This window comes from Grampus griseus (assembly GCF_964374135.1).
Source record: "Grampus griseus genome assembly, chromosome: 6".
Taxonomy (NCBI): domain Eukaryota; kingdom Metazoa; phylum Chordata; class Mammalia; order Artiodactyla; family Delphinidae; genus Grampus; species Grampus griseus.
Window position 1 is genome coordinate 81174023 of NC_139000.1, and position 21634 is coordinate 81195656.

The following is a 21634-nucleotide window of genomic DNA, read 5'->3' on the forward strand; positions in this document are numbered from 1 at the left end:
AGTAACTTGATTTCAGGCTGAAGGTTGTAGTTCCTTCTGGACATTGTCCACATAAGGTACCTCCAGCTCAAGCCTGCTGCTGCCCATGACTCAGCACGAGGGAACCAGAGGAAGAGGTCAAAGCTGCCCAACTGTTCCAGATGCAGTTGCCCAACCACCATGATGGCTGCCCTGTTATCTGTTGCCTGAAGCACCCAGAACCATTCCTATTCTATATGTCTTTGACCTGGATTCCTTCCATCTATTTCCTATCTTCCAGAGATGCCGCAGGACTTCTGATCCAAAGATGGTGTTCTTTCTTGCATCTGCTTTCTAATACATTTTTTATTATCCACAGGGACTTGGAGAGGGAAGGGAAGGGAGCCACACATGCTACCTTTTTCTTTTAATAGAAGAGGTAATTTTTAAATCCATCCTTTACACAATGTATTACTGAGGGATTAACTCAAACACCTTCTTTAGGAAAATAAGGCTTTCCGAATTTCCTCTTTAGTTTTGATGTTCTGAAGTTTCACTGGGACATACATAAAGGGAGCCTCCTTATTTATTCACCCCGATCAGCACTTTACGACCCTTTCAATCTAACAAATCCTGTCTTTCTTTGACCATTTCTTTGATTCTTTTTTTTTTTTTTGAAGCCCTAGTCATTATAATTGTTTCTCTTTTTGATAAAGGAACAAGAGATTCAAGAAAATCACCAAGTATTTTGATGGGGAAGGGAAAGGGGACTTTCTGCAAGTTTTTGCAATACATACAGGTATTTCTCCCTTCATAGCTCTCTCATAAGTTCCTGAAGTAAAAGCTTACCTTTCACCAGCAAATAAAGATAATTATTGAATCTGAATATTGGGGGCTTCCTGCCCCCACATACACACTCTCTCTTTTCTCTCTCACTCACTCGTTCATACACTCCCTCACCCCCCTGGCTGGGGACAAAGCACAAAGCTGAGCTGTCCAGCATGTTGCTAAGCAGTACCCCACTCTGGTGGCCCTCAAGACAAAACTGCAGCCTAATGACCCAGATTGAGGCCAAAGAGAAACCGGACTAGAGCTAAAGCAGCCCAGCACCTCCCACGCCACAGGCCACCAGCTCTGCTCCAGGAAAATCCTGCCGCTTCACATGAAAGGCCCTCACTCTGCCTCTAGAGAGCTGGCCGTTCCCCTTTGTGGTAAACCGTCAACCTCTTTGTCGAAACAGCTACAGACTGTTTATTCTTGAAATTCGACTTTGGTTTTGCAGCACACCCTTCTTTTCCATTCAGTCTGGGAACAAGTTAATTTTGAAAGGCTATAGTTTGGAAGTTCCTATTGGAAAGTCAGGACTTTTTGCTTGCCTAGGTGGTCTCTTTCTGACCATTCCCCTGTCCTTCGTAAATCTGATGAGCATCTAATTGCAAACACTCAACCCCAGAGGGCAGCAGGGTGCCGTGCTACACAGCTCCAGAGGACACACCATTAAACGCAGAGACCTCTGCTCATCAGGAGCTATCATCCAGGCGTGAAAAGGTAAGTCCCTGTCTGGGAAAAGATTTTGGCAACATGTACAATCAAAAAAGGACTCCTGGGCTTCCCTGGTGGCGCAGTGGTTGAGAGTCCGCCTGCCGATGCAGGGGACACGGGTTCGTGCCCCGGTCCGGGAAGATCCCACGTGCCGCGGAGCGGCTGGGCCCGTGAGCCATGGCCGCTGAGCCTGCGCGTCCAGAGCCTGTGCTCCACAGCGGGAGAGGCCACAGCAGTGAGAGGCCCGCGTACCGCAAAAAAAAAAAAAAAAAAAAAGAACTCCTATGTAGAATATTTTTTTAAAAACCTCCAATAAATCAATAACCAACAATAAAATAATTTTTAAAGATAACTCAGAAGGAAACATGGCAAAAGACTTGAATAGACACTTCACAAAATAAGATATCCAAATAGCCAACAACCACAGGACAATGTGCTTAACCTCTCTAAAATCAGGAAAATGAAAAACTCTAAGAAGTCACTTACACATCCATCTGACAGCCAAAATTAAAAAAAATACCAAGCATTCATGAGCATGTGCAGCAAAAGCAACTCTCATATACTGTTGGTAGAAGACTAATTTAGTAGAACTATCTGGAAAACTGACGTTATCTCCTGAAGTTAAACATGTTTACCCTATAACACAGCAATTCCATTCATAGTTATACATACAACAGGGATGAGTGCCTGCTGCATCAAGAAATACATAGAATTTTCACAGTAGTGCCATTTGTAACAGCAAAAAAACAGGAAACAAATGTCTACTAACAGTAGAATGGATATACAACGGAACACTATACAGCTGTGAAAATAAATGAATTCAAGCCACATACAACAAGATGGGTGACTATTACAAAAATAAAACTGAACAAAACAGGCCAGATAGAAATGAATACACATTGAACGAATTCCATTTATATGGCTTTTTTAAATGAGCAAAACAAAACTAAAGTATTTAAAGTCAGAGATGTGATTACCTTTGGTGGGGGGAAGGGAGAAGATAAATATTGGGAAGGGGCATAACAGGGGCTTCTGAGGTGTCACAAATTCTCACTTTGACCTGGGTGGTGGTTACATACGTACTCGCTTTGTAATAATTCATTGAGCTTGACATCTATGTTTTGTTGGCTTTTCTGAACTTGTGTTATGCTTCCATTTTTAAGAGTTTAAGAAAAAAGGAAAAGAAAGAAAAAAGGCCGTGAAGCACTGGGAACCCTCATAAATTATTGGTGTGAATGGAGCAACCCCTTCAGCAAACAAGCCACAATTTCCTAGAAAAGCTGAACTTGTGCAAACTCTATGGCACAAGCTTGTACCTGGTTTCTACACCTAGGTTTGTACCTACACTTAGGGACTCTTTTACATACACCCCTACGAGAAGTATTCAAGCAGCCATAGTAACTTTGTAATAGCAAAAACCTAGAAACAACCCCAGTGTCAACAGGAGAATGGATACCTAAAATGTGACATGTTCATATGATAGAAAATTAATTACACAGAAGCAAAAATGAAGACCTGTGGCTGTATGGATCAATGTGAAGAACCTCAAAAACATCATGTTGGTAGGGGGAAAGTGAGATACACAAATAGAGTGTGATTCCATTTGTATGAAAGTCAAAAGTAGGAAAAAACTAAGCATACGTTACTTGTTGATGTATGGAGTACATTTATAAAAGCAAAATAAGAGAATGAATAACCTAAAATTCAGAATAGCATAGAGAAGGGAGGGAGGTAGTCTGGAAGGGTCACGTTAGGAGACTTGAGATCATCTGGTGATGTTCTAATTCGTAAGCAGAGTTAGGGGGTCATGGGTGGTTTTTCAACCAATCTGCAAATGATACATATATTGAATATACTCTTTTATCTATCATACATTTTCAATGATCAAAAGAGAAACAATTCCTGCCTTTTTAGTAAAAGAATTATTGGGTGAAGTATTATGCAATCTAAAAGCACCATTAAACTCAACAGACTAGTCAGGAATATAAGAGATACCCATGCAGAACAACCTTTTACCAAACTCTCCTGTTCTGAGCAATATATAACTGTTTATATTGTGAAGCAGTATATATATTTTTTTCACTTACTATTCATCAAGGAGGAATTCTTATGCTCATTTTACAGATGAGGATTTTGACACTCAAAGAGTAAAAGTAACTTGCTCAAGGTTACTCAAGTATTAGGTGGAGGAGTGAATGCAAACCCAAGGCAGCCTGATTCCAAAGGGCTTCTCGGGACCTGCGCTACCATCACGACCAACATGATATGGTCCAGGGCCATTTGCCTGCTCTCCTGGATGCCAGGCTGAGCATTTCCAAGTGACATGGTTTCTATTGGCTTTTCTAGAAAGCATTTTTCAAATTCTAAACATTTCATGTTATCGGTATTGAGGCACTCCATCCCAGACAACAGATATTTAGACCTGAATAGAGAGCAGTGATATCTTCTTTTAATCTAGGTCAGAGATCCCCAGACTAGAGTCTGCGGGCTAAATCCGGATCGCCACCTGGTTTTGTACAGCCCTGGAACTAGAAATGTTTTTTCCATTTTTAAATGGCTTGAAACAATCAAAGAATAATATTTCATGCCCTGTGAAAATTACCTGACATTTAAATATCAGTCTCCATAAATAAAGTTTTATTGGAACAAAGACACACCCATTTGTTTGGGTACCATCTGTGGACACTGTCATGCTACGATGGCAAAAATGAGAGGTTGTGACAGAGACCATATGTTGTGCAAAGCCTAAGATATTTACTAAATGGCCTAGGATAGGAAAAGTTTGCTGAACCCTGATTTAGGAACTGAACACAGGACTAGAAAACAAGTGAAGCTGTGTCTGTTTGATTCCATACAATGGAGATTAAAAATAGTACCTATCTCCAAGATTTGGTGTAAAGAATAAGCAGTTAACAGATGTAAAGCCATTAGACTAGTGCCTGACAGAGAGCATGCTCTCTCCTCGCCCTCAGAATAGCATTTGTTCCCTTCCTAGCCCTGCACGTGACTGAAATCAGAAATATGACTTCGATTGGAAGTGTCAGGAAGCATGCCAAGATATTTACAGTAGAGCAAAGTCCTCTCTTCAAAATAAAAGTCCTCGAATTGGTATCATTTGCATTGGGTTTGACTCAGATCTCCAATGCCTAAGCATTTCAAAGACTTAATCTAAAAATTCATACACAGAGAAAAGCTACAAATGTTCAGAGAAGGAAAAGGGTTCAAAACCAATGGAGAAAAGGTAGAGACCCTGATAGCACTAAGATACTCCTGAGTCCCCCTGACTCACTGAGGAGGAAATCATTGAATAGTCAGGTTTTCAGGAAGACATTACGATCAATTAAATAGAAATTTGTTTTCCTTTCAAATCTCCCACTGGACATTTGTTTCTGGCCAAAACTCTGTTTGGTAATGGAAAATAATGATTTTCTATCCTTTAAATCTGGAACCAGGAATTGTTCTGCTAAGATTAATAGTGTCTCTAATGAGTCATTTAGAGATAAAGACCAGTGTTTAGTTGAATTCTTTTTCAAGAACTAACAATTCTCTAAAGATATACTTTTCTAATAAACTAGGTGAGGTCAAGTAATTATGTACTTAACTATGTATCTCCCTTCTGCCTGTCTTGAAAACTTTTTTTGCCAAGAGAAACACTCTCTCTCTTATTGATCCTCCTTTAGCATACCATTACATAGAGTACAAAATCGTACAGCATCCCAAGGATGAATGCAAATTATTAGTGGACGTTAATTGTGGAGTGAGGTGTGGGTCTTGACGGCAATGACTTGGGCTGCTTGGAGCACAGGTGGACAGGGAAGGGGGTGGGTTTGGATCCACCTGAACCATTTGGGTCTGTGAGCTCCAGAATTAAACTCTTGGGTAAAAGACCAATAGAATGGTCTGCTGCCGCAAAGTAGAATTCTCAATTTGAGTTAGGTTAGATTTTGCTGCAACTTGGTTGCAACTTTAGAGTTTGTTTACCACTGGCTCCAAAGCTTGAAAGTGCGCTCAGAACTTGCCTTTCATCAGGGCTTGGGATCTTAGCATCCACGAGACTCTGGAGAGTTCTCCATGCTTTATGGCTTGGCTGCCAACTTTCTGAGCTGCAGGAAATCTCCTCTGCTCTCCAGTCCCACCCACGGCTCTCTGCACCTCAGATGACCATTTTCCTTCCTGTGGTCATGTCCTCCGCCCTTGGCAAGGGATGTCCCGCCCTGGCTGAAGGTCTGCAGTGCCTCCGAGGGGTTTCACTCAGCTCTCCTGCCCTGTCTGACATTGGCATACTGCCCCTCTTCACTCAGTGAAGGCCTGGGGTCCAATGGTGGTGGGAAAGTGCAACTCACTCTGTAGCTGGAGTCTTTGGGGTCCCAATCAGTCAGGTCAGCCCACTCGTAGTCACTAAATGCTTGTTAAAGGTTTGGCTCGTTCCCCTTGCCCCCCACCTCTGGCATATTCCTCCTCCTCCTACCACCAGAGGTAAAAGCAACAGCAGGTCTCTGCCGTCCCAGGAAAGGCATTCTGGATTTCAGTACCTTTAGGTTTCTTTGTATCCTCAGCTCTCAGATGGGTTTAAAAAATATGACTTTGGGGCTTCCCTGGTGGCACAGTGGTTGGGGGTCCGCCTGCCGATGCAGGGGACACGGGTTCGTGCCCCGGTCCGGGAGGGTCCCACGTGTCGCGGAGCAGCTGGGCCCGTGAGCCGTGGCCGCTGGGCCTGCACGTCCGGAGCCTGTGCTCCGCAACGGGAGAGGCCACAACAGTGAGAGGCCTGCGTACCGCAAAAAAAAAAAAAAAAAAAGACTTTGTAGTTTATCTAGCTTGCTGGTGGTGTCTTGGTGTTAGGGGGAGATCCCTCTCTCGTGCTTTCCACATCCTCACTGGAAGTGAGAGTCCCTAGTCTGTCACTTCTAATTCTTTACTTAGGGACATTATCTCTCCTAAGCTCCTTGGGGAACATTAGGGACTGCATCTGTGCAGAGCATTAGATAGAACACTACAAATTTGGGTGACTGCCATGATATGGGGGAGACATATGGTGATGCTCTGGGACAGGGGCAAGACACATAGAAGAACAGCCACTTAGAAAGACATCAGAGTGCTTTACAGGAACACTTAGGTTTCAGGTCAAGTTCTATTGTTTCACAACTGTGTAGCCTTGAATAAGTTAATTTCTCAGGCCTCCGTTTCCTTATTGGTAAAAGAAGGTAGTTTCAAACAATCCAATGGAGGACTGAGGTGAACTGACTGAGCAGGGATGGTGGCGACTCAGAGAACAAATGATTCTTTTAAAGAGTGCTGCTGCTGTCATGTAGGTGACAGGCATGTTACCAAATCCCCCAGTTGCAAGTAAGCTAGAACTTTATGGGAGCTGATTCCATTTTCCAAAACTATTATTTGGCCAAAGAACCTACATCTGGGTGAGAGTGTAGTCCAAGGACTGTTATTTTTTTTAATTAATTAATTAATTTTTATTTATTTATTTTTGGCAGCGTTGGGTCTTCACTGCTGCACGCAGGCTTTCTCTAGTTGCGGTGAGCAGGGGCTACTGTTTGTTGCAGTGCGCGGGCCTCTCATTGCGGTGGCTTCTCTTGTTGTGGAGCACGGGCTCTAGGTGTGCAGGCTTAGTAATTGTGGCTCGCGGGCTCAGTAGTTGTGGCTCGTGAGCTCTAGAGCACAGGCTCAGTAGCTGTGGTACACGGGCTCAGTTGCTCTGCGGCATGTGGGATCTTCCGGACCAGGGTCGAACCTGTGTCCCCTGCACTGGCAGGCGGATTCTTAACCTCTGCACCACCAGGGAAGTCCTAGAAAGCTAGACATTTTTGAAACTATAAATCCTTGCCAGGAAGCCATGGCACATGATTTACAGCGATTGTGAGCTTTGAGAAATAAAAAGAGATGCTGACTCTTTAAAATACACTCAGTGTCATTATTACTTCCAGCACAAACCACACTGCATTAGATCATTATGGGGGTGGCTAATCCGATAATTTTTCTGCTCTTTAAGGGCAAGGAATATACTTCATCAAACTGCTTCACCGCCAATTGAGTTTTCTGAATATTTAAAAGCTGATGACCTTTTACTGAAGCTAATCCAAAGGTCTTTGCTTCTAATGAGAAACCTGATGAACTAGCTGAGTAGAAACTCCAGGAAAACCTCCAGAGAAACCTATCATGGTTCCTGATAGTGAAATCAATCTTATTCTTGATCTTCAACCCCCTCTGAGGACCCCCCAGGACTAATGGTATGGGTATTCCCTCTTAACCCAGATGGTCATGATTAAAGCTGCGGAAAACAGAAACCAAGAGTCAAAAATAACAACTGTCACGTCCCCTGGGGGTTGTTGCAATGGCTTCCTCCAGCCACCAGAGGGCTCTAGAAGGAGGAATAACCTATTACTAAGCAGTCCCATTGCTAGGATCTCATCTCTGCATACCAAACTCAAATAAAATCTATAAATTATGAGATTATTTCTTATACATAGTTTTAAAAACAAATATGGATCTTTTGTCTTAAAATTATCTGTGGAGTCAGGATAGTGAAGCAGAAATTGATTCTAGACCTGCTCTACTAGATGTTTAAAACAAAGGTCACTAGAACCCATGAATCAAATCCAGTCCACCATCTGTTTTGTCAATAAAGTTTTAGTGAATCACAGCCCACTCATTTATGTATTGTCTATGTCACCTACAAAAGCAGAGCTGAGTGGCTGCAATAGAGACCATACAGCCCAGAAAGCCAAACAAATTTATTAACTACACCTGATCTAGAAGAATTACTCAGCCTCAGTGAGTTTTAGCATAGACATGTATTCAAAACTGTGAATCATATAGATACATATCTACATTCTCCAGTTCACAGGGTGTTAAGAGGCCCAAAGATGCCTTTATAAAATCTTTCTAAATAAAATTCTATTAGCTATATACCTATTGGAATGGCCGGAATCCAGAACACTGAAAACACCACATGCTGGTAAAGATGTGGAGCAACAGGAACTCTCATCCATTGCTGGCAGGAATGCAAAATGGTACAGCCACTTTGGAAGACAGTTTGTCAGTTTCTTACACAATTGAATATACTCTTACCATACAATCCAGCAATGATGCTCCTTGATATTTACCCAAAGGAGATGAAAATTTACGTCCACACAAAAGCCTGTCCATGGATGATTATACCAATTTTACTCATAACTGCCAAGACTTGAAAGCAACCATATGTCCTTCGGTAGGTGAATGGATAAATAAACTGCGGTACATACAACGGAATATATTATTCAGCAATAGGAAGAAATGAGCTATCAATAAAAGACGAGCAGGAATCTTAAATGCATATTGCTTAGTGAAAAAAGCTAATTTGAAAAGGCTACATACTGTATGGTCCCAACTGTATGACATTCTGGAAAAGGCAAAACTATGGAGACAGGTAACAGATCAGCAATTGCCAGAGGTTAGGGAGGAGGGAGGGATGAATAAGGCAGAGCACAGAAGGTGTTTAGGGCAGTGAAAGTATTCTGTATGATACTATAATGGTGGATATACATATCATTATACTATTGTCTAAACCCATAGAATATACAACATCAAGAGCGAACCCTAAGGTATCGATGTAGGTTCATCAATTACAATAAATGTTCCACTCTGGTGGGGGATGGATGATGATTTGGGGAAGGTTGTACATGTGTTGGGACAGAGACTATAGGGGAAATCTGTATACCTTCCACTCAATTCTGGTGTGAACCTAAAACTCTTCTAAGAAATAAAGTCTATGAAAACAAAAACTCTATTAGTCAATGAGATTGTGAAGGCCATTAAGAGCTGTCTGCCAGCTGTTTCCAGTCTGCACCTTCTGGACACCTGATAGAACTGCACTTCCTTGCGGTTGGGTGGGACCATGTGGCTAGTTCTGGCCACAGTGGTAAAGCAGAAGCGATATGTATCACTTCCAAGCTGAAGCAGGACCTTTCACAGCTCTCTTTTTCCTGGCAAACTCGAGTCTGTGACTGACTCAAGTGACAATGACTAGCACAGCCCCCAGCTGACCTCTGGTGAGTATACAGCAGAGCAAGAAGTAAATAAATAAGTGAACAAACAAACAAACCTTTCTTGTGAGCTTTTGGAGTTGTTTCCTCAGGAAAATCTAGTTACCTTGACTGGTACAGAGATGATCAATAACTATATTATATTTGCAAAACTATGTCTTCTCCCCCACTGTCAGTCAATGACGTGGCACATCTGAAGAAGCAAAGCTGCCCTAGCCACGAACTTCAATCTTCACTCACAAATCTCTTCAACATCTAAAGGAGTCTAAGCACTTAGTCCATGCAAACTCTTACTAAAACCTTGGCCTTATATTTTCAAGCACCTCAAAATTCCAGAGTCTCTCTCTCTCTCTCCCCCCTAAAGAACTCCCTTATTAACGCCTGTCTATCAATCCATCTTGGGTCCACCTTCAAGCACTGTGTAGCCTCCTAAGGAGGGAAGTTCTTCCGCCCTGATTCATTTTCTCCCAAGAATCACAGCTTTAGTACCTTCCACAGAGAGCACAGGAGAAAAAGGATCCTAATCAAGTAAAAAGGCTGGAGAAGATTGTGAACCCACAGAGCTAATCCTGTTTATCAGGCAAATCATGGTCATGTCTGCTAATGTCTGAGTGTCTCTATTGGCATCTCTTTTGTTTTCTTCCTTGACTGGGTCAGAAACCGGGTAGGGAGCAAGAGGTTATTTGGGTGGGGGAGGGGGGAGCAGGCTCAAACCCCAACAAAGGCCAACTGGAAACCATTCAGGAAGTTTCCATAACACCAGATCACTGATCACGCATTGTCCCTTTGCTGTGTGGGAGGGTCATGAGTGCTGTGATAACCTTGGAGAGTAAGATGGTAACAACTTGGTGCAGCCTATATGGGTCTCTTCCACCTATGACTCCTTCCTGGAACTGTCAGGTTTGCAGAGCAATCCAACCAGAGGTCCAATTCCCACACAAGAAGATTGACACTTTCATGACCTGTGTGCAAAGGGCTCGCTGATCCCCCAGGGCAACCTCAGTCTCTGTAGCAGGTTTCCAACCGATTCTATTGATAGAAAGTCCCTTCTCTTCTGCACTGTCAGCTTGCCTGCTCTTCTTATCGTTCCATCCAAACCTGAACTCTCTCTCTGCTGCATTGATGCAGAAGGAAACACATGACTACTTAAGGAGAAAAAGGAGCAAAAACACATAGGAAAATACCCTCTGAATGTCTCTTTTCAATATCACAGGATATCTGGCTGTTTCATCCTCCAGACATACAACTTTGACTTCTTCACAAGGGCTTTCTGGGTGTTACAAATGTATTGGGCAACAGGAAAGCAGCTTTGGCCAAGCCATGGAGTTTACTTCCAAGGTCTACAAACCATAGCTGACTGTTGACCCTGTCTATTCTCTAGATGCATGAAGACTACTTTCAGGGTTGTCAACAGATTCAGATGCTGGCACAAGGTCCAATCTACAGCTTTCTTATTATAAAAAACAATCTGGAATCTTCTTGGCTCCACTCATTTGCTCATGAAATCCAGTGGGTCACCAAGTCTTCCTGCAACGTCTCTCAAAATCCTCTTCTTTCAGTTTTCTTGTTCAGGTCCCCAGCATGTCTTGCCTGGATGACAGCTCTAACTGATCCTCCTGCCACAGTCTCCACCCTCTGGGCCATCGCCATCATGATCACTGTGGAACATCAATGTGACTACCAGGTTGCCTTATGGCTGCTCAGCACAGGGGATAAGAGCATGGGTATGAGTGTCAGGTAAGAGCAAGGTTCAAGTCCTGACTCTGCTACTAACAGTGCAAGTCCTTCAGCCACTCCAGGCTGTGCTTTCTTCACCTCAGACAGGGAACAACAACAACAGCACAAACCTCGTAGAGTTTGGCAGGACTGAGTGGGGCGATGCATGTAAGGCTCTTAGCACAGTGCTTGGCATCCAGTAAGAGCTCAATAAACGTTTATTATCGGGCTTCTCTGGTGGCGCAGTGGTTAAGAATCCACCTGCCAATGCAGGGGACACGGGTTCAAGCCCTGGTCCGGGAAGATCCCACATGCCGCGGAGCAACTAAGCCTGTGAGCCACAACTACTGAGCCTGTGCTCTAGAGCCCATGAGCTGCAACTACTGAAGCCCGTGTGCCACAACTACTGAAGCCTGTGCACCTAGAGCCTGTGCTCCGCAACAAGAGAAGTCACCGCAATGAGAAGCCCGTGCACTGCAACAAAGAGTAGCCCCCGCTCGCCACAACTAGAGAAAGCCGGCGCACAGAAACAAAGACCCAATGCAGCCAAAAATTAAATAAATGAATATATATATATATATATATATATATAAAAAATGTTTATTGTCATATGTTCTGAGTATTTGAGACCCTGCAAATTCTGGTCACAGCAGACCGTTCAATCCCCTTTCCCTACCAATCTGCACAGTGGATGTGACTGCTTCATCCAGAGGGTCTCACCCTGTGCTGCTCAGACACTGCTGGTCCACAAGCCCTCAACTGAAGCACTGGAACTTTACTTTTACCTCTAGCATGTTTGTTCCCAAATTGTAAAAAAAGTAGGCAGACTGTCATATTTTCAACAAAGCTTTCATTGGGAGACAATACCCTAAAATTACCCATAGAGATGGTATGTTGCTTTCTGAAATCTGTACAATTTTTGATGTCTAATCATCTTTACCTCTTAAGGACAAGGGTCATCTTTTTTAATTTTTTGTGGTACGCAGGCCTCTCACTGTTGTGGCCTCTCCCGTTGCAGAGCACAGGCTCCGGACGTGCAGGCTCAGGGGCCATGGCTCACGGGCCTAGCCGCTCCGCGGCGTGTGGGATCTTCCCAGACCGGGGTACGAACCCGTGTCCCCTGCATCGGCAGGCGGACTCTCAGCCACTGCGCCACCAGGGAAGCCCCAAAGGTCATCTTTTTAAAGCTGAACTATGCTGCCACCTTTAATGCCCACATGTACCCTCTTCTCAGAATTACCAGCAGGGGGAGTGCCTGCATAAAGCAGGGATCTCAGCACTCCCTCTCAAGGGGACAGTCATTTGTTCCAGGATTCATAATCCAGTGACACTATGGGGGGTTTCTTGGGTTTTTTTTATAATTACCAGAAGCGCAGAAGATGGAAGCATCTCAGCATGCACAGTTCTTCAGCCATACTTGTCACAGCACAGCCCAGGCTTGCTATGATTATCAAAATGAATTTTCTGTGATTTGCAGGGATCTATATTCTAGTTACAGATTAGGATACCTGAGTTCCCTGGATTCCAAATTGGTGATGATTCCTGTTCATGCTTCATTTCCTTCCTGGTAGCCTATGCAGAACAGAAGCATCACAATGCTCCAGGGCACAGACTCTAGAGCCAGGCTGCCTAGATTCAAATCCAGCCTCTGCCACTTGCTAGCTGTGTGATCCTGGGTAAAATGCTTAATCACTCTGTGCCTCAGTTCCCTCATCTGTAAAATGGGAACAACCATGGCACCTATCTCCTAAGTTGTTGCGAAGATTAAATGAGTCAGTATGCACAAGTACCGAGAACAGTGTCTGGTCCACAGTGAATAAATACTGTATGTGATTTCGCTACTCGTACTCCTCTGTAGTTATCAATCGTCCTGGAGCATCACAGACAAGGAAAAGAGAAGCAGATGCTGAATCTGTCATCTTGAAAGCAGCTCAGCAAAGGAAACCTTGTCAATGGATTCTACTCTACTTGGAGTCAAAGCTTTCAACAATGGCCACAGGAAGGGAAGAGGCAATGCAAAATTCAAAATAGAAAGGATTACTTATTTATCCTAGATTTCATGTCCAGAAACCCAGGGTTGTTAAAACCCAGAAGAAAATATATGGCTCTAATAACTGCTGATGGTTCATAAACAGCCACACAGGGGACCCCACATTATTGAGATTGTCACTGATGGAGGACCTTGACAGTGCCCAGAAATACTGACCTGCCACCTGAAAGAGTCTACCCATACATTACAAATATTCTTCACAACATGATTTGCACATTCCCTGCAATAAGAACACTGTCTCACCTCTATCATTTCTACAAATGTCTACCCCTATTACCTGAGTTCATTTTTATGAATTTCCACTATTTTTCTTTCCAGCTTCTGTGACTGCTTGGGGAAAATCTCAAACTCACTGATGTAATTCTCAGGATGCTCGTCAGGATCATAGTCACCGAGCTCAGCTGTAACCAGAAAAAATAAAGAGAAAAAGCAAGGTTAAAAACAACAAGAGCAGTGTCCTTGTCCCCGCACTGAACCACAGCCCACCCCTGCCTCTTCCGGAGACCTTCCAACACTAGAAGCAATATGGCAACTTCTGTCAAGCCAGAAAGATAAACGTTTGGGTTGCTTTGGCTGTGTGGCTAACAGGGTCTCCGTGCTGTGGCTGGGTGTCAGTCCTGAGCCTCTGAGGTGGGAGAGCCGAGTTCAGGACATTGGTTCACCAGAGACCTCCCAGCTACCCATAACATCAATCGGCAAGAACTCTCCTAGAGACCTCCATCTCAACACTAAGTCCCAGCTCCACTCACGAACAGCAAGCTCCAGTGCTGGACATGCCAGACAACTAGCAAGACAGGAACACAACCCCACCCATTAGCAGAGAGGCTGCCTAAAATCATACTAAGTTCACAGACACCCCAAAACACACCACCGGAAATGGTCCTGCCCACCAGAAAGACAAGATCCAGCCTCACCCACCAGAACACAGGCACTAGTCCCCTCCACCAGGAAGCCTACACAACCCACTGAACCAACCTTACCCACTGGGGGCACACACCAAAAACAACGGGAACTACGAACCTGCAGTCTGTGAAAAGGAGACCCCAAGCACAGTAAGTTAAGCAAGAGAACACAGAGAAATACACAGCAGATGAAGAAGCAAAGTAAAAACCCACCAGACCAAACAAATGAAGAGGTAATAGGTAGTCTACCTGAAAAAGAATTCAGAGTAATGATAGTAACGATGATCCAAAATCTTGGAAACAGAATAGAGAAAATACAAGAAATGTTTAACAAGGATCTAGAAGAACTAAAGAGCAAATAAACAATGATGAACAGCACAATAAATGAAATTAAAAATTGTCTAGAAGGAATCAATAGCAGAAAAACTGAGGCAGAAGAATGGATAAGTGATCTGGAAAATAAAATAGTGGAAATAACTACCGCAGAGCAGAATAAAGAATGAAAAGAATTGAGGACAGTCTCAGAGACCCCTGGGACAACATTAAATGCACAAAAATTCGAATTATAGGTGTCCCAGAAGAAGAAGAGAAAAAGAAAGGGACTGAGAAAGTATTTGAAGAGATTATAGTTGAAAACTTCCCTAATATGGGAAAGGAAATGGTCAATCAAGTCCAGGAAACACAGAGAGCTCCATACAGGATAAATCTAAGGAGAAACATGCCAAGACACATATTAATCAAACTATCAAAAATTGAATACAAAGAAAAAATACTAAAATCAGCTTTTATACTATTTATATTATAAAATTAAATATTATATAATTTATATAATATAAATTATATTATATTTTTAATATAAAAATATTAAAAGGGAAAAACAACAAATAACATACAAGGGAATCCCCATAAGGTTAACAGCTGATGTTTCAGCAGAAACTCTGCAAGCCAGAAGGGACTGGCAGGACATATTTAAAGTGATGAAGGAGAAAAACCTGCAACCAAGATTACTCTACCCAGCAAGGATCTCATTCAGATTTGATGGAGAAATTAAAACCTTTAAAGACAAGAAAAAGCTAAGAGAATTCAGCACCACCAAACCAGCTTTACAACAAATGCTAAAGGAACTTCTCTAGAAGAAGAGAAGGAAAGACCTACAAGAGAAGGAAAAGACCTACAATAACAAACCAAAAACAATTAAGAAAATGGTAATAGGAACATACATATTGATAATTACCTTAAATATAAATGGATTAAATGTTCCAACCAAAAGATCTATGTCTGTCTGAATGGATACAAAAACAAGACCCGTATATATGCTGTCTACAAGAGACCCACTTCAGACCTAGGGACACATAAAGACTGAAAGTGAGGGGATGGAAATAGATATTCAATGCAAACGGAAATCAAAAGAAAGCTGGAGTAGCAATTCTCATATCAGACAAAATAGACTTTAAAATAAAGACTATTACAAGAGACAAAGAAGGACACTACATAATGGTCAAGGGATCAATCCAAGAAGAAGATATAACAATCGTAAATATTTATGCACTCAACATAGGAGCACATCAATACATAAGGCAAATGCTAACAGCCATAAAAGGGGAAATAGACAATAACACAATCATAGTAGGGGACTTTAACACCCCACTTTCACCAATGAACAGATCATCCAAAATGAAAATAAATAAGGAAACACAGGCTTTAAATGATACATTAAACAAGATGGACTTACTTGATATTTATAGGACATTCCATCCAAAAACAACAGAATACACTTTCTTCTCAAGTGTTCATGGCATATTCTCCAGGATAGATCATATCTTGGGTCACAAATCAAGCCTTGGTAAATTTAAGAAAATTGAAACCGTATCAAGTATCTTTTCCAACCACAACACTATGAGACTAGATATCAATTACAGGGAAAAAAACTGTAAAAAACACAAACACATGGAGCGTAAGCACTAAATACTAAATAACCAAGAAATCACTGAAGAAGTCAAATAGGAAATGAAAAAATACCTAGAAACAAATGACAATGAAAACACGATGGCCCAAAACCTATGTGATGCAGCAAAAGCAGTTCTAAGAGGGAAGTTTATACCAATACAATCCTACCTCAAGAAACATCTCAAATAAACAACCTAGCCTTACACATAAAGCAATTACAGAAAGAAGAACAAAAAAAACCCCAAAGTGAGCAGAAGGAAAGAAATCATAAAGATCAGATCAGAAATAAATGAAAAAGAAATGAAGGAAACAATAGCAAAGATCAATAAAACTAAAAGCTGGTTCTTTGAGAAGATAAACAAAATTGATAAATCATCAGCCAGACTCATCAAGAAAAAAAGGGAGAAGACGCAAATCAACAGAATTAGAAATGAAAAAGGAGAAGTGACAACTGATACTGCAGAACTACAAAGGATCATGAGACATTACTACAAGCCAATAAAATGGACAACCTGTAAGAAATGGACAAATCCTTTGAAAAGCACAACCTTCTGAGACTGAACCAGGAAAAATATAAAATATAAACAGACCAATCACAAGCACTGAAATTGAAACTGTGATTAAAAATCTTCCAACAGACAAAAGCCCAGGACCAGATATCTTCACAGGCGAATTCTATCAGATATTTAGAGAAGAGCTAACACCTATCCTTCTCTAACTCTTCCAAAATATAGCAGAGGGAGGAACACTCCCAAACTCATTCTATGAGGCCACCATCACCCTGATACCAAAACCAGACAAAGATGTCACAAAGAAAGAAAACTCCAGGCCAATATCACTGATGAACACAGATGCAAAAATCCTCAACAAAATACTAGCAAACAGAATCCAACAGCAAATTAAAAGGATCATACACCATGATCAAGTGGGGTTTATCCCATGAATGCAAGGATTCTTAAATATACACAAATCAATCAATGTGATACACCATATTAAGAAGTTGAAGGATAAAAACCATATGATAATCTCAATACATGCAGGAAAAGCTATCGACAGAATTCAACACCTATTTATGATAAAAACTCTCCAGAAAGTAGACACAGAGGGAACTTACCTCAACATAATAAAGGCCATATGTGATAAACCCACAGCAAACATCATTCTCAATGGTGAAACTGAAACCATTTCCACTAAGATCAGGAACAAGACAAGGTTGCTCACTCTCACCACTATTATTCAACATTGTTTTGGAAGTTTTAGTCACAGCAATCAGAGAAGAAAACAAATAAAAGGAATCCAAATCAGAAAAGAAGACATAAAACCGTCACTGTTTGCAGATGACATGATACTATACATAGAGAATCCTAAAGATGCTACCAGAAAACTACTAGAGCTAATCAATGAATTTGGTAAAGTAGCAGGATACAAAATTAATGCACAGAAATCTCTTGCATTCCTATACATTAATGATGAAAAATATGAAAGAGAAATTAAGGAAACACTCCCATTTACCATTGCAACAAAAAGAATAAAATATCTAGGAATAAACCTACCTAAGGAGACAAAAGAGCTGTATGCAGAAAACTGTAAGACAGTGATGAAAGAAATTAAAGATGATACAAACAGATGGAGAGATAGACCATGTTCTTGGATTGGAAGAATCAACACTGTGAAAATGACTATACTACCCAAAGCAATCTGCAGATTCAGTGCAATCCCTATCAAACTACCAATGGCATTTTTCACAGAACCAGATAAAAATTTTTCACAATTTGTATGGAAACACAAAAGACCCCAAATAGCCAAAGCAATCTTGAGGGGAAAAATTGGAGCTGAGGAATCAGACTCCCTGAATACAGGCTATACTACAAAGTTACAGTAATCAAGAAAGTATGGTACTGGTACAAAAACAGAAATACAGATCAATGGAACAGGATAGAAAGCCCAGAGATAAACCCACGCACATATGGTCACCTTATCTCTGACAAAGGAGACAAGAATATACAATGGAGAACAAACAGCCTCTACAATAAGTGGTGCTGGGAAAACTGGACAGCTTCATGTAAAAGAATGAAATTAGAACACTTCCTAACAGCATACACAAAAATAAGCTCAAAATGAATTAAAGAGCTAAATGTAAGGCCAGACACTATAAAATCTTAGAGGTATACACTAATGTGTATAAAACTGATGACTAATAAGAACCTGCTGTATAAAAAAATAAATAAAATTAAATTAAAAAAAAAAAACTCTTAGAGGAAAACATAGGCAGAAGACTCTTCGACATAAATCACAGCAAGATCCTTCTTGACCCACCTCCTACAGAAATGGAAATAAAAACAAAAATAAACAAATGGGACCTAATGAAACTTAAAAGTTTTTGCACAGCAAAGGAAACCATAAACAAGACAAAAAGACAACCCTCAGAATGGGAGAAAATATTTGCAAACAAAGCAACTGACAAAGGATTAATCTCCTAATATACAAGCAGCTCATGAAACTCAATATCAAAAAAGCAAACAAACCAATCCAAAAATGGGCAAAAGACTTAATTAGACATTTCTCCAAAGAAGATATACAGATTGCCAACAAACACACGAAAGGATGCTCAATATCACTAATCATTAGTGAAATGTAAATCAAAACTACAACGAGGTGTCACCTCACACTGGTCAGAATGGCCATCATCAAAAAATCTACAAACAGTAAATGCTGGAGAGGGTGTGGAGAAAGGGAACACTCCTGCACTGTTTTGGGAATGTAAATTGATACAGACACTATGGAGAACAGTATGGAGATTCCTTAAAAAACTAAAAATAGAACTACCGTACGACCCAGCAATCACACTACTGGGCATAAACCCTGAGAAAACCATAATTCAAAAAGAGTCATGTACCAAAATGTTCATTGAAGCTCTATTTACAATAGCCAGGAGATGGAAGCAACCTAAGTGTCCATCGACAGATGAATGGATAAAGAAGATGTGGCACATATATACAATGGAATATTACTGAGCTATAAAAAGAAACAAAATTGAGTTATTTTTAGGGAGGTGGATGGACCTTGAGTCTGTCATAGAGAATGTAAGTCAGAAGAAGAAAAACAAATACCGTATGCTAACACATATATATGGAAGTTAAAAAAAAAAAGGGTTCTGAAGAGTCTAGAGACAGGACAAGAATAAAGACGCAGATGTAGAGAATGGACTTGAGGACACGGGGAGGGGGAAGGGTAAGCTGGGACGAAGTGAGAGAGTATCACTGACATATATACACTACCAAATGTAAAATAGATAGCTAGTGGGAAGCAGCTGCATAGCACAGCTCGGTGCTTTGTGACCACCTAGAGGGGTGGGATAGGGAGGGTGGGAGGGAGATGCAAGAGGGAGGGGTTATGGGGATATATGTGTACGTATAGCTGATTCACTTTGTTATACAGCAGAAACTAACACAACATTGTAAAGCAATTATACTCCAATAAAGATGTTAAAAAAAAAAAACAAAAAACAAGAGCAGGGTGTACACGGAATGGCTCCCACCACCCAAAAGAAGATCATGGAACAAGCTCACCCAACGAAATGTGTTTGTATCCATGGAAAGACCACAGCCTGAGTGTCTAGAAGGTCATATTCTAGTTCAGATTTAGCTGTGTGTGCTTGGGCACTTGCTGAACTCTCTGGGTCTCATTTTCTTCATCTACACAATAAAGGAGTTTAATCATTGTTTCTCAAAGGGGCACTATTGGCATTTGGGCAAATAAACAATTCTTTATTGTTTCAGACCTTCCAAGGCATGGTAAGACATTTAGCACCCCTACCCTTCAGGTACTAAATGCTGGTGGCACATCCAGATATTATGACCACCAAAAATGCCTCCCAATGTTTCCAAATGCTCCCCACAATAGGAGGTGTTACCACCTCTAGCTGGAAACCACTGGGTGTTCCTCAAGTTTCCTTTCACAGTTAATTTTCTGAGTCGAGGAATTCCCTGGCTGGAGCTGCTAGCTCTGAGATTTGTGCAGGTGTGGCTCAGTCAATGAAATATCACAACATAAAGGTACCCAAGAGGATTGTACATTAAAATAAATGGACTGCTCTTCAAATTAAAGAGTGTGTATCAAAGTACGGTTGAGCATCCCAGATTAAAGTTGTTGCCAGGTTCTAATATAGGGTACGTCCAGAGGGTCTTTAAGGGTAAAAAGAAATGCCTGCACATCTCTGAGCACCCAGAGGGTCTATGAGAAGATGGACCTAGAATATGCATCGAGCAGAGCCTGAAGCAGCAAAGGTGATGCTCTTGCAGTGGGAATACTTTGTCCTGATTCCACAAGCTTGCTAAGGAAAATGAGCCAGAAGGGGCAAGTATTTCAGGCAGAAATGGCCCAGGAAAGTAGATTAAAGATGGTGGGAAAATGGTACTGAGAAACTTGATCACCAACATGACTTTGAAGTAGATAGAAATCAATATGCCTTAAAGCACATCTGCAAAATCACATCCAACTCAGTAATTTGTATCTACTGTCTCTTCGTTGTTGAATCTGTAATGACTGTAAAAGGATAAAACTGGGAGGAAAGCAAAGCTCTTTAAAGCTTCTTAATAGAGCTCAAATTACAGAGTTCTGAAAACAACTTAAAATATATACCACAGGAGGAAGACCCAAATAAGACCCAAAATGCCATCAGCCATAGAGGGGAAACTGATTAATTTGATCATATCAAAATAAAAATATTTCTGTTCATTAAAGGACATAGTCAAAATAATAGATAAGTTGAAATAACATATTTGCAAAATCTAAATCTGACAAAGGCTAATATCTAGAATAAAGAAAGAACCCCTACAAATCTATAAGTACGTGGGCAGGAATTCCAATAGGAAAATGGTCAAGGAATATCAACAGCCAATTCATAGAAGGGGAAACCCAAAGGCCTCAAGTATGGAGAGCTGCCCAAACTCATCAGTAATGAGAGCTGTGCAAACCCAAACTAGAAAATGTCACTTTACACCTATGAGATTAACAAAAAGTTTAGGAAGCCGGATGATTCTATGTGTTGGCAGGGACATGAAGAAATAGAAGTACTTGTACACGTCTGAAGATTCTTGGTGCACGTAGCTCTTCTAGAGCACAAGCTGGGAGTATTTAACCTAATATTATTACCCAGCAATCCATTTCTGGGTGTATATTCTAAAAAACTCTAGGTGTGAAAAAAGATATGGGGCAACTCGGGTGTTCATTATTGCTGGGAGCAGTAACTAGCACATGGGCAATGCACCCGACTGGATACTCTGTAGCAATTAAAAGCAACAAAACAGATGTATACCCAGAAATGTGAATAGATTCCTCAGTGTTCTGAGCATATAAAGGAAGGATTAAATGTGTTCTATAGCCCCATTTAATTTATGAAACTTAAGAGTATATACACACAAGACAATACTAATCATTTTATAAGGATGTATTCCAAGTCAAAGATATACATGAACCCAGTT

At 41.2% G+C, this 21634-nt stretch overlaps 1 protein-coding gene across 2 annotated transcripts in view; it reads right to left on the minus strand.

Annotated features, from left to right (window-relative positions):
• FRMD3 (FERM domain containing 3) overlaps window positions 1–21634 on the minus strand; it is a gene marked incomplete at its 5' end in the record, with an annotated part of 313706 nt that overhangs the window by 81313 nt on the left and 210759 nt on the right. For both annotated transcript variants that reach the window (XM_082657370.1, XM_082657369.1), the window contains one exon: window positions 13580–13703. In XM_082657370.1, coding sequence (XP_082513496.1) covers window positions 13580–13703 — 124 coding nt within the window. The remainder of the gene's footprint in view (window positions 1–13579; window positions 13704–21634) is intronic.